Source organism: Stegostoma tigrinum, chromosome 11 (genome assembly GCF_030684315.1).
Source record: "Stegostoma tigrinum isolate sSteTig4 chromosome 11, sSteTig4.hap1, whole genome shotgun sequence".
NCBI lineage: Eukaryota > Metazoa > Chordata > Chondrichthyes > Orectolobiformes > Stegostomatidae > Stegostoma > Stegostoma tigrinum.
The window spans coordinates 63,267,924-63,280,097 of NC_081364.1; the positions used below are offsets into that span (position 1 = coordinate 63,267,924).

Below are 12,174 nucleotides of genomic sequence, written 5' to 3' on the forward strand. Positions count from 1 at the left end.
GTCCACTACACCTCCAATTTTGTTCTCATCTGCAAACTTATTAACCATACCTCCTATGTTCACATCCAAATAATTTATATAAATGACAAAAAGTGGTGGACCAAGAACTGATCTTTGTGGCACAACACTGGTCACAGGTCTCCAGTCTGAAAAGTAACCCTCCACCACTTCTACCTTTGAGCTAGTCTGTTAGATTTGTTTATAGCCTGTGTCTCTGCAGTGCATAATCCAATTTTAATTGTGCCTTGTATTTAAATGGTATGTTATTCTTCATTCTGCAGTTCAAACTTTGTCTAGGCACGATTTATGTTTATTTATCCCATCACCAGTCCCTTTGTCTCTGCACCATTAAGCCTTTATCACAATCTCTCCTATTGTCTTAGCAGTCATAGACTTCCCTTCTGTTGTTCTTCCAACTGCTCCCATTGCCCCAAAGATAGAGGTGGGAGAGCAGTGGCTGTTAGAATGGCTACAGGAAGGAAGTGATCTGCCAAAGGAGAGGTGGAGGGCAAGTGAGGCTGCAGGTGAGGAGTCGCCTGGAAGAGGGAAAGATGCTGCAGAAACTAGAGGACAGTGAAGGATACTAGAAAAGAGTCAGGTTGTTAAGCTGTCAACAAAGTAATACCAAACTAACTAGGGATAAGGAAAACAAAATCATAAATTCCTTATAAATGTGCAAGATCTTGTTTAAAGCCACATGTTCAATAGCTACTACAATGGAATGTCATTGTAATGAATGCTACCAATTAAATTAAGTAATAAGCAGTTGTAGTTTCCTACCTAAAATATTCAAGCTTTCCATACATATAATAGGAACATCTTCGCTGTGACCTCAGCTGTCTATTGAAGGTATTTAGCATGGTGGCTTCATGTGTGTAAGTGTTCTAGTTTTAAAAACAAACTTCTGTTAATTTGTGAGAGATAATGGGAACTGCAGATGCTGGAGAATTCCAAGATAATAAAATGTGAGGCTGGATGAACACAGCAGGCCAAGCAGCATCTCAGGAGCACAAAAGCTGACGTTTCGGGCCTAGACCCTTCATCAGAGAGGGGGATGGGGAGAGGGAACTGGAATAAATAGGGAGAGAGGGGGAGGCGGACCGAAGATGGAGAGTAAAGAAGATAGGTGGAGAGAATATAGGTGGGGAGGTAGGGAGGGGATAGGTCAGTCCAGGGAAGACGGACAGGTCAAGGAGGTGGGATGAGGTTAGTGGGTAGATGGGGGTGCGGCTTGGGGTGGGAGGAAGGGATGGGTGAGAGGAAGAACCGGTTAGGGAGGCAGAGACAGGTTGGACTCCTTTTGGGATGCAGTGGGCGGGGGGGGGGGGGGGAGAGAGAGAGAGAGAGCTGGGCTGGTTGTGTGGTGCAGTGGGGGGAGGGGATGAACTGGGCTGGTTTAGGGATGCAGTTGGGGAAGGGGAGATTTTGAAACTGGTGAAGTCCACATTGATACCATATGGCTGCAGGGTTCCCAGGCGGAATATGAGTTGCTGTTCCTGCAACCTTCGGGTGGCATCATTGCGGCAGTGCAGGAGGCCCATGATGGACATGTCATCTAGAGAATGGGAGGGGGAGTGGAAATGGTTTGCGACTGGGAGGTGCAGTTGTTTGTTGCGAACTGAGCGAAGGTGTTCTGCAAAGCGGTCCCCAAGCCTCCGCTTGGTTTCCCCAATGTAGGGGAAGCCGCACCGGGTACAGTGGATGCAGTATACCACATTGGCAGATGTGCAGGTGAACCTCTGCTTAATGTGGAATGTCATCTTGGGGCCTGGGATAGGGGTGAAGGAGGAGGTGTGGGGGCAAGTGTAGCATTTCCTGCAGTTGCAGGGGAAGGTGCCGGGTGTGGTGGGGTTGGAGGGCAGTGTGGAGCGAACAAGGGAGTCACGGAGAGAGTGGTCTCTCCGGAAAGCAGACAGGGGTGGGGATGGAAAAATGTCTTGGGTGGTGGGGTTGGATTGTAAATGGCGGAAGTGTCGGAGGATGATGCGTTGTATCCGGAGGTTGGTAGGGTGGTGTGCGAGAACGAGGGGGATCCTCTTAGGGCAGTTGTGGCGGGGGCGGGGTGTGAGGGATGTGTTGCGGGAAATACGGGAGACGCGGTCAAGGGCGTTCTCGATCACTGTGGGGGGAAAGTTGCGGTCCTTAAAGAACTTGGACATCTGGGATGTGTGGGAGTGGAATGTCTTATCGTGGGAGCAGATGCGGCGGAGGCGGAGGAATTGGGAAGAGGGGATGGAATTTTTGCAGGAGGGTGGGTGGGAGGAGGTGTATTCTAGGTAGCTGTGGGATGTGACAGCCGTCCGTGACACCACCCACGCCCTCCACCTCCTCCAGGACTTCCAATTCCCTGGCGCCCAACACCTCATATTCACCATGGACGTCCAGTCCCTGTACACCTGCATTCCGCACGGAGATGGCCTCAAGGCCCTCCGCTTCTTCCTGTCCCGCAGGCCTGACCAGTCCCCCTCCACCGACACTCTCATCCGCCTAGCTGAACTCGTCCTCACACTCAACAACTTCTCTTTTGACTCCTCCCACTTCCTACAGACTAAGGGGGTGGCCATGGGCACCCGCATGGGCCACAGCCCATGCCTGCCTCTTTGTAGGTTACGTGGAACAGTCCCTCTTCCGCACCTACACAGGCCCCAAACCCCACCTCTTCCTCCGTTACATTGATGACTGTATCGGCACCACCTCTTGCTCCCCAGAGGAGCTCGAACAGTTCATCCACTTCACCAACACCTTCCACCCCAACCTTCAGTTCACCTGGGCCATCTCCAGCACATCCCTCACCTTCCTGGACCTCTCAGTCTCCATCTCAGGCAACCAGCTTGTAACTGATGTCCATTTCAAGCCCACCGACTCCCACAGCTACCTAGAATACACCTCCTCCCACCCACCCTCCTGCAAAAATTCCATCCCCTATTCCCAATTCCTCCCCTCCGCCGCATCTGCTCCCACGATAAGACATTCCACTCCCGCACATCCCAGATGTCCAAGTTCTTTAAGGACCGCAACTTCCCCCCCACAGTGATCGAGAACGCCCTTGACCGCGTCTCCCGTATTTCCCGCAACACATCCCTCACACCCCGCCCCCGCCACAACCGCCCTAAGAGGATCTCCCTCGTTCTCACACACCACCCTACCAACCTCCGGATACAACGCATCATCCTCCGACACTTCCACCATTTACAATCCACCCCCACCACCCAAGACATTTTTCCATCCCCACCCCTGTCTGCTTTCCGGAGAGACCACTCTCTCCGTGACTCCCTTGTTCGCTCCACACTGCCCTCCAACCCCACCACACCGGGCACCTTCCCCTGCAACCGCAGGAAATGCTACACTTGCCCCCACACCTCCTCCCTCACCCCTATCCCAGGCCCCAAGATGACATTCTACATTAAGCAGAGGTTCACCTGCACATCTGCCAATGTGGTATACTGCATCCACTGTACCCGGTGCGGCTTCCTCTACATTGGGGAAACCAAGCGGAGGCTTGGGGACCGCTTTGCAGAACACCTCCGCTCAGTTCGCAACAAACAACTGCACCTCCCAGTCGCAAACCAATTCCACTCCCCCTCCCATTCTCTAGATGACATGTCCATCATGGGCCTCCTGCACTGCCGCAATGATGCCACCCGAAGGTTGCAGGAACAGCAACTCATATTCCGCCTGGGAACCCTGCAGCCATATGGTATCAATGTGGACTTCACCAGTTTCAAAATCTCCCCTTCCCCTACTGCATCCCTAAACCAGCCCAGTTCGTCCCCTCCCCCCACTGCACCACACAACCAGCCCAGCTCTTCCCCCCCACCCACTGCATCCCAAAAGCAGTCCGACCTGTCTCTGCCTCCCTAACCGGTTCTTCCTCTCACCCATCCCTTCCTCCCACCCCAAGCTGCACCCCCATCTACCTACTAACCTCATCCCACCTCCTTGACCTGTCCGTCTTCCCTGGACTGACCTAACCCCTCCCTACCTATACTCTCTCCACCTATCTTCTTTACTCTCCATCTTCGGTCTGCCTCCCCCTCTCTCCCTATTTATTCCAGTTCCCTCTCCCCATCCCCCTCTCTGATGAAGGGTCTAGGCCCGAAACGTCAGCTTTTGTGCTCCTGAGATGCTGCTTGGCCTGCTGTGTTCATCCAGCCTCACATTTTATTATTCTGTTAAATTGTTACAACAGCAAACACAAATTAAGTACCATTGCATCTAAAAAATTAATGCTTTCCTTGCACACAATGGCTTTAAGATTTATGGAGAATTGATAGTTATTGAGGATATTATTGATGTAATTCCTTCTCCTAACAAACGAGAATGAAAAGACAACGCATAAAAATCAAATAATATTGCAAAAAAATCTCAAGAAGTCTGCAAGAAACAAAATATTTTGAAGCCTGCACTACTCTAAAGACCAGTGTAAGAAAGATGAAGGGCATAAGGATCGGGCTGGAAGGCAAAAGTAATGGGAGAATGGGGCCAGAAGGCAAAAGGAAGGGAAGAGGAGGGACAGAAAGAGGGAAACAGGCAGGCAGGATTGAAGACAGGGACAGAATCGTACAATTCAAGAGCCCTTTGGCCCATTAGGTCTGTACTGCCAGAAAATACACTACTGACAACACTAGATCCATAGACCCATTGGCACACTAGACCCAAACCTTTCTGTTATGACCCTTCAAGTGCTCATCCAAGTACCTTTTAAAGGTTATGGGATTTCCTGCCTCATCTAGCCTCCCAGAAAGTGTATTCTCCACCACTTTCTCAGTGGAAGTTTTCCTTAAACCCCTTTCACTTTAAAAAGGGGTGGAGGGGGAGGCAGAAGGACAAGATACTGCAGGAACTAGAGGGCAGCTAGATTTGCCAAGGACATGAGAATGACAGAGGTTGTTAAGCTGTAAACAAAGCAACAAACTAACGAGGGATTAGGAAAAAAAATCACTAACCATAAATTCCTTATAAATGAATGTGTTGGATCTTGCTTAAAGCTACACATTTAATAGCCACTACAATGGGATGTCATTGTAATGAACACTATCAATTAAGTAAATAAGGGGTTGTAGTTTCCTATCTAAAGTATTCAAGCTTTCTGCTTATGTAATGGAAACACATTAGAAGGAGATGCACAGAAGGGTGAGGAGTTGAACACAGATACAAAGGTTTGGTTGGGGGGGGATATGCAGAATTATGGGAGATGGAGTCAAAGTATGATAGGGAAAAGCAAGAGATGTCATAGGATAGAGAAAAGAGATAAGAGATCTGCAAAGCTGTGGTTGAGAGGGATGAGGAGAGAGAGATGCAGAAAATCCAGTGGGTGAGTGGGGTAGAGATGATATAGATACCAACTTGGAAAGTCTTAAGACACAGGCAAAGTGACCAACACAGAAAGTTGGGCACAGAGAGATGGGAAGAAGAGACTAAAAAATTGGAAGGGAGCAGCAGAAAGACGGAAGGAAGGGGTAGAAGAGGCAGAATGACAGGAGGGAGGCAGAAACAGATACATGGAAGGGAAACAGAGATAGAGGCAGAAAGATGGGAGGAGACAGTGAAGCAGAAAGACAGGTGAGAGGAAAGTAGAAAGATTGGGAAAAGCAGAAAGTTGGAAGGGAGATAGGGAAGCAAAAAACAAAATCACAGGAAAATGGGTGAAGAGTAGGATATAGAATAATAGAGACACAGAAATATGGGATAGAAGCAGAATGAGAGATGGGGCAGAAAGAGATGTAGGAAGTCTGGATATCGGAAAGGACGTAGAATAACGGGGAGAGTGAGTGAGGTATCAGTGCAGAAAGACAGGAGGGATAAAGTTGTTGAAAGATGGCAGGGAGGAGGAGAGACACAGAAAAATGGAGGACAGAGAGATGCAGAAAGATTGGAAGAGGGAGAGATGCATAAAGATGAAGGGAGAACACCAAGAAAGCTGGCAGTGGTTCAGAACAATGGGGAGCATCACAAAAGCTGGGAAGAGATAGCCAAGAGGGAGAGCAAATAGACAATGGGGTGGGAGGTACATGGGACAACAGGGTGAGGGGGTATGTGGGAAGGTGCAAGGGTGAGATATACAGAAAGACACAAAAAGGAAGATACAGGAAGAGGCTGGGTGGGATTTACCCAGAAGGAAGCAGCAATATGCACAAAACTGGGAGAGTTTATTTTGCAGCAACACAAGAGGGTGAGAGAGATAGTTCAGAGGTAGAGAATGAAAGACACGTAAAGCATGCACAGTATGATGGAGGAACAGGCAGCTGCACAGAGACATGGGGGAGAAAATAAAAGATTGCAGGGGGGGGGGGAGGATGTGCGCACAGAAAGGGAAAGGAGTGCAAGAGATGCAGTGACGGGTAAGGAGGAACAAGAAACAAAACAGAGAGGAAGGGAAACTGAAAGAAACAAAGGGGAGTGGAAACAGACACAATGTATAGATACAGTCAAAGAGGAAAGAGAGAAGTTTTTACAGACAGGTGGAAAGACATATGCAGAAAAATGGGAAGACAGGAGAAACAGAGAGCCACATAAAGGAGAGAGAAATGCAGAGTCAGAAGGAGGAGACAGTAACACTGTTTCAGAAAAGAATGAGAGGGGTCAAGGAAAGGATATAGAATAACCTAGAGAGTAGCAAAATGGAAAGACACAAAGTTGGGAAGGATAAGGTTAGGGTTAGGCAGGCAGCCAGCCAGGAGATTCAGAATGGGACTATAAGGCATAGAAAGACAGACAAAGAAAATGACAGAAAAATAAAGAGTTACAAGGTAAGAAAGAAGCAAAATTCCAGGAAGACGTTGACACAGATGTAGTAAAATAGACACATAAAGGAAAACAGTAGGGAAAAGAGGGGCAGAAGGATGGGTGAAGCTGAAAGATGGGACAAAGATGCAGAAACAAGAGAGAGGGAGACAGCGAAAGAGAAAGAAATGGAATGACAGGGGTAGGGTGAAGTGTGCACATAGAAAGACGTGGAAAAGACTGACACAAACAGATGTAAGAAACAGAAACCTGACAACAGAAAAAGAACAAGAGAGAAAGACACTGGATGATTTAGAGGGAAAGAAAAATAGAGGGATGAGATATAGTATCAAGAAAGACATGGGCAGACACACTGAGGGATAAGGGATGCTAGACACAAAGCAGTAAGAGACAGAGTCAGAATGGAAAGTGCTACAGGTATAAAGGGGTGGAGAGGAGACAGACAAACAGTCACACACACACTTGAGTCAGAAATAGGTGTTAGAAATACACAACAAAGGAAGCTACTGACCAGAAGGGAAGGAGATCCATTAGGAGATGAAAAGAGAGACCAGAAGACAGAAGGGGAACCGTAGACGAACTGTAAAAATTGAAGGGAGACAAATCAAACAAGAGTCATGTAGTACTGGAGTTGGTGAGTAGTTAAAGACTGTTAGAGAAAAGATAGCTGAAGAAGCAAGCAATGGGGATGGGGATAGGGTGGAGGAAAACATGCAAGGAAGATCATGTGAGAAATCTGGGTTGGGAAAGGGAAAAAGATATACACAAGAGAACAGAAAAGTGGGGAGTTATCAGTTTAGGACAAAATGCCACTGCAAGAGAAACGGAAAAAGAAATGGAAAATAGAGCTGCTGAGGATCACAGGACAAAGGCAAACAAATGCAGAAGGGAGAAGTGCTTATGATGCACAGAATCTGACTGGCACAGCTATATGAGGGAAGAAGGGAGAAAAATGTGGAAAGTGTAAAAAGTAGAGTGAAAAAGTTGTATGGAGGGGAGAGGGGCAAACCCAAAGACTGACACACAGATTGTCATCTAGTTGGGAAGGGTCAAACATGATGCAACTGTGCAGAGTAAGACACAGATATGGACAGATTGGTTGGGGCGGGGGGGGGGGGGGGGGGGGGGCGAGAGAGCGAGTGAGGGAGGGGGAGGGAGAGAGGCGGGGAGGGAGAGAATACTCATGGGCGGTGGAGTGTGATCCCAGTGAAAAGACTGCAATTCCAGGGGCAAAGCGAAGACGATCAGACAAAGACAAGCAGCGAGAAAACACAAATGCGAGGCAGACAGATAGCAACAGCTAGAAGTAGGAGAAAGAGATGTGCAGCCATGTATGTGAGCCAAAACAGGGAGGATTAAGTAGTGTATCACGGAGAAACACAAACAGAGCAAGGACAGAAGGGGGACACAGACAGATAGAGAAACTATTTGGTGTGGAGTATGAACAGTAAACATGCAGGTAAGCACTGGCTTTAAACAAGGGCAGAGATAAAGAGAAAGATACATGTCAGTTGCAAATGAATGGAGATGATAGAAGTAGGTGCAGCAATCTCATGGGAAAAGCTTTAGTGTTAAAAGAACCTACAGCACAGGAGGTAATTCATAACTCACAACAATAGACTAAAGGCAAATGCATAGGGAAACAGAACAGGTAGGGAGAATTGAGTTTCCAAGGAATACAAAATACCTCATAGATTAAAAAAAAACAGAATTGAATATCAATCTGATTTAACAAAAAGCAAGATCCTGAACTCCTTTCTAAATTAACTTGCTTACAGAATTATTTACTTTGGGCACTGTTAGCACGCTGCAATTTACTAGAGGCTCATTATTGAAAGAAATGCATATTTTTGTAGTGTGTGGTGTCCATTAGTGTCTGTTATTAAGATACAATGGACTTCAGAACATCGGACTATATCGATCATTCTCACTATACACTTCTAAACACTAGAAATGAAAAAGAAAAGCCAAAGACAGAACAGAATTAAAAATACAACATTAGACGTAGCTTTACTGACAATTCAGAACTTTTCTTCATACAATCAATTTTTTTTAAAAAAAACCAAACAAATAAAAGGTCAACGTTCAGCACTGGCCTAAAATTCCAATGAAAAGGAATAAAAGGGCTATTACAGTAAATGGTAAAAACAGAGTAAAGACTTAGACAACCAAAGGTCTGGTGCAGACACACATCTGTTTGGTTTAGCAATCAATGTCCCAAAGACACTAGAACTGAAATGGCAGTCCCAAAGAGAGTTACTCTTTATTCCTGATGAAGTAATCTCTCTCAGACAGAGTCCCTTACTATTACCACAATTAAATGCTCTTCATCCACTTTCCCCAATGTCCTCATGGCTGTCTGCAGGAATTGCTGAGAGAAGACACAGGGTGGGAAAGCGTATAGCATGCCCGTATTGTCCTTGTCCTTCACCCCACCAACAGGTAAGCCAATCACTCCTGCTGCCTGCTTTTGCTTCAGGTACGACACCAAATTCCGTAACAGCCGCTGCTGGAGACCAGGCTCCACAGCCACAGCGCCATCACCTCCCTCAGCACCCTGGGGAGCCTGCACAGCGAGCAACACAGCATAGCCATTAGGGCTGCCCTGCTTGATGCGACGGGTCACCTCGTCCAGCTTGGGCTGGTCAAGACGTAGGCGCTGAGCAATCTTCAGCTGTGACACCCGTGCACCCGTTACAGAATCCTTGAGGAGGGAATGGGTAATGGCAGCGTCACCCTCAAGTGTGAACATTTTTGTGGGAAAGCAGCTGTTCTTGAGCACAAGGACACCATTCCAGGCAAGTGTGAGTGCCTGTGCAAACTCCAGCAAATTGGCTGGCTTCTTGGTCTCTGTTTTTGGAGCATCAATACTCGCTTTATGCTCAGGCTCGATCTCACTAGTTCTGTGATTGCGCTCACTGTCTTTCTTTTTAAGCTGCACAGAGTCCTGGGCATCTGAAGACACCTTATCCTCAACAAGCAGACGCCGATCCTCCAAAGGGCCAGAGATGACCTGCTCCTTTTCAGTGGTGCCATCAGCCCCACGAGCATCACGGTTCCTTTTATCTGGGCTCAGCTCCAACGAGCCTCGAGGCTTAGCCCTCACCCGGTCCTCAAAAGGCGAGAGTACAGGTCGGACACGCTCATTGGAAAGGCTCCGGCGCTTCCGCCTTTCTTCCCAGGGCTTGGCTGCAACAGTACTGCGGTCATTCTCCCGTTCATTCAGCCAGCGGTCCCGGTTACGGATGGAAACAGCGTCAGTGTTGTTGCGGCGCTCCAGGTTCTTGGCCGGGCTGCTCCAGTCACCGTCCAAATAGGTCCTCTCCCGTTCGTGATATAGGGGCAGTGGTGGGGTCCGGTCACGTGTCCTGGCCTCCCGCTCCAGGCTCCGGTGCCGACCAAAACCATCTGCCAACAGCTCGAAGGGGACTGGAAGCGGTGCCTGTGGGTACGGCTGCTGGTAACGTGTGTCTTCCACCTTAGCAAAGTCCACTCTCAGCCGCCGGTCAGGCCCACCAAGTGGAAAGCCACGCATCTGAGCACAGGCAGCCTGCGCAGCATCCAAACTCTCGTACTGTATGTAAGCAAAGCTGTCGCCTTTCACATAGTCAATGGTGCGAATGCTGCCAAACCGGTCAAACTCCCGGGCAAGTGCAGCCAGTGAGGTCAGGGGTCCCAGCCCACCCACCCACAATCGAGTCGTTGGGTTGGCTTTGCCATATCCAATTTTAACATGGTTCCTGCCAATCACCCGGCCTGACATGGCTACCTTGGCTCGATGTGCCATGTCCAAATTCTGAAATTTTAAGAACCCATAGGCACCCCCTTGCCCCCTGGGCGGGCGCTTGATGACCACTTCCTCAATGATGCCGTACTTCTCAAAAGCACGTCTCAGATCAGTCTCTGAAACATTGTGATCCAAGTTGCCAATGAACAAGTTCCTTGTGGCTCGCTTGTCATCCTCGGGCATCAAATCATCCTCCTGCACAGGGTAGCTGTAAGCTCGCCCACGCTCGTCATATAATCCGTAATAGTCTAACGACCGTTCCCTCTCCCTTGCCAGTGGTACTGCCTCAATGGGATAATTAGTATGTCTCGTCCGCTGGTCTCGGAGGGTGCAGGCCCCCGGTGACAAAGAACGTTGCCGATACTGATACCCAGTGTGGATAGATCCAAAGTTAACCTCGGGTGGAGTACAACTCCTCCTCTTGGGGTACACCGGCTCAATTTTGAGGGGTCGATCGTAGAGCACCAGCCGGCCCTTGGCATGCCTTGCTTCCTTAGCGTCCTCGTGGTGCCGGAAATGGACATATGCCAGCCGGCCCCCTTCAGGGGTGTGTGCTGCATTAACGCTCACCTCCCCAAATTTCTTGAACTCATGGAAGAGACCATCCTCCACCGCCTCGTCCGTCAACTGCGAGCCCAGGTTGCTGATCACCAGGGTCTTGTACTCGAGGCCAGCAGGCCTGCTACTGTCACCTTTGTTTTTCTGGGCAGAGCTGGACCTGGCAGTGGGCAACCTGGCAGAGCTAACAGTCTCATGGTGGTGGTGGTGGTGATGGTGGTCCCCCCTCTCCTCCCTGCGGCTGTTGCTATTGGATTTGTCCCCTCCTCCCGCGGCTCTGTCCCGGCTCCGGCTCCTGCTCCGACCCCCCGGGTGTTTGGCGCTCAGGCCGGCCTTGTGATAGTTGCCGCCGCCGCCTCCTCCTCGGCCCGTGTCACCTTCCTCCCTGGCGGACCGGCCCTCCCGCTCTCTCTCCCGTTCCCGGGGCCTCTTGGCCGCTCTCCCGCTGCCTGGAGCCGAGCTGGGGCTCGAGTCGCGCTCGTTCTGTCTCTTCATGGCGGGCCCAAGGCCTGCCTCCCCTCGACACCCCCACCACCACCCGGCTCTCCCTCCTCTCCTCCTCACACCGACCCCGCGCTAGGCCGCCAGCCCTTCTCGGGGAAGGTAGGCCCAGGCTGCACCACCAGCTTACGCCGATCGCCAAGCCCCCCGGGGAAAGGGGACCCGCCACGGACTCCCCTTCAGGCCCCAAGCTCCCCACTCGCCATCTTGTCAAACGATACCACTCTGCCGCTATCCCCGCCGAAAGAATGCGCTCCGCTTCATCCCCCCCCCGTGCCTCGCCCTCACCCAGCGCTCTGACCTCACCGCTTCCTGCGTACCCCCGTCCGGGCGCACCGCTTCCAATGACACCATCACGCCGTGCGCCGTTGCGGCTCTGCCTGCCCGGCGGGCTTGGACGTGGCGTGTGGCGTCATGACGCACACCGAGCGGCCTGTGCGTGGTGAGGGTGCGGTGGTCTTGCTGTTTGCCGGTACCGCAGGCGAACGCTGTTCCTCGGCTTGCGGAACGCACGCCTTCCCGATGTCCCGTCATTATGGCCGAAGGGTTGCACTTACGCCGGCCTGTGAAGACCCGGAGACAAG

General features: G+C 50.2%; 1 protein-coding gene across 1 annotated transcript; it reads right to left on the bottom strand.

The window, feature by feature from the left end:
* Positions 1-8,728: 8,728 nt before the first annotated feature.
* On the bottom strand, positions 8,729-11,878 carry rbm15b (RNA binding motif protein 15B). The gene has a single exon (XM_048547595.2). It carries the CDS (start codon positions 11,582-11,584, stop codon positions 9,032-9,034), a length of 2,553 nt encoding a protein of 850 aa, XP_048403552.1. The 5' UTR covers positions 11,585-11,878; the 3' UTR covers positions 8,729-9,031.
* Between the last annotated feature and the right edge of the window lie 296 nt (positions 11,879-12,174).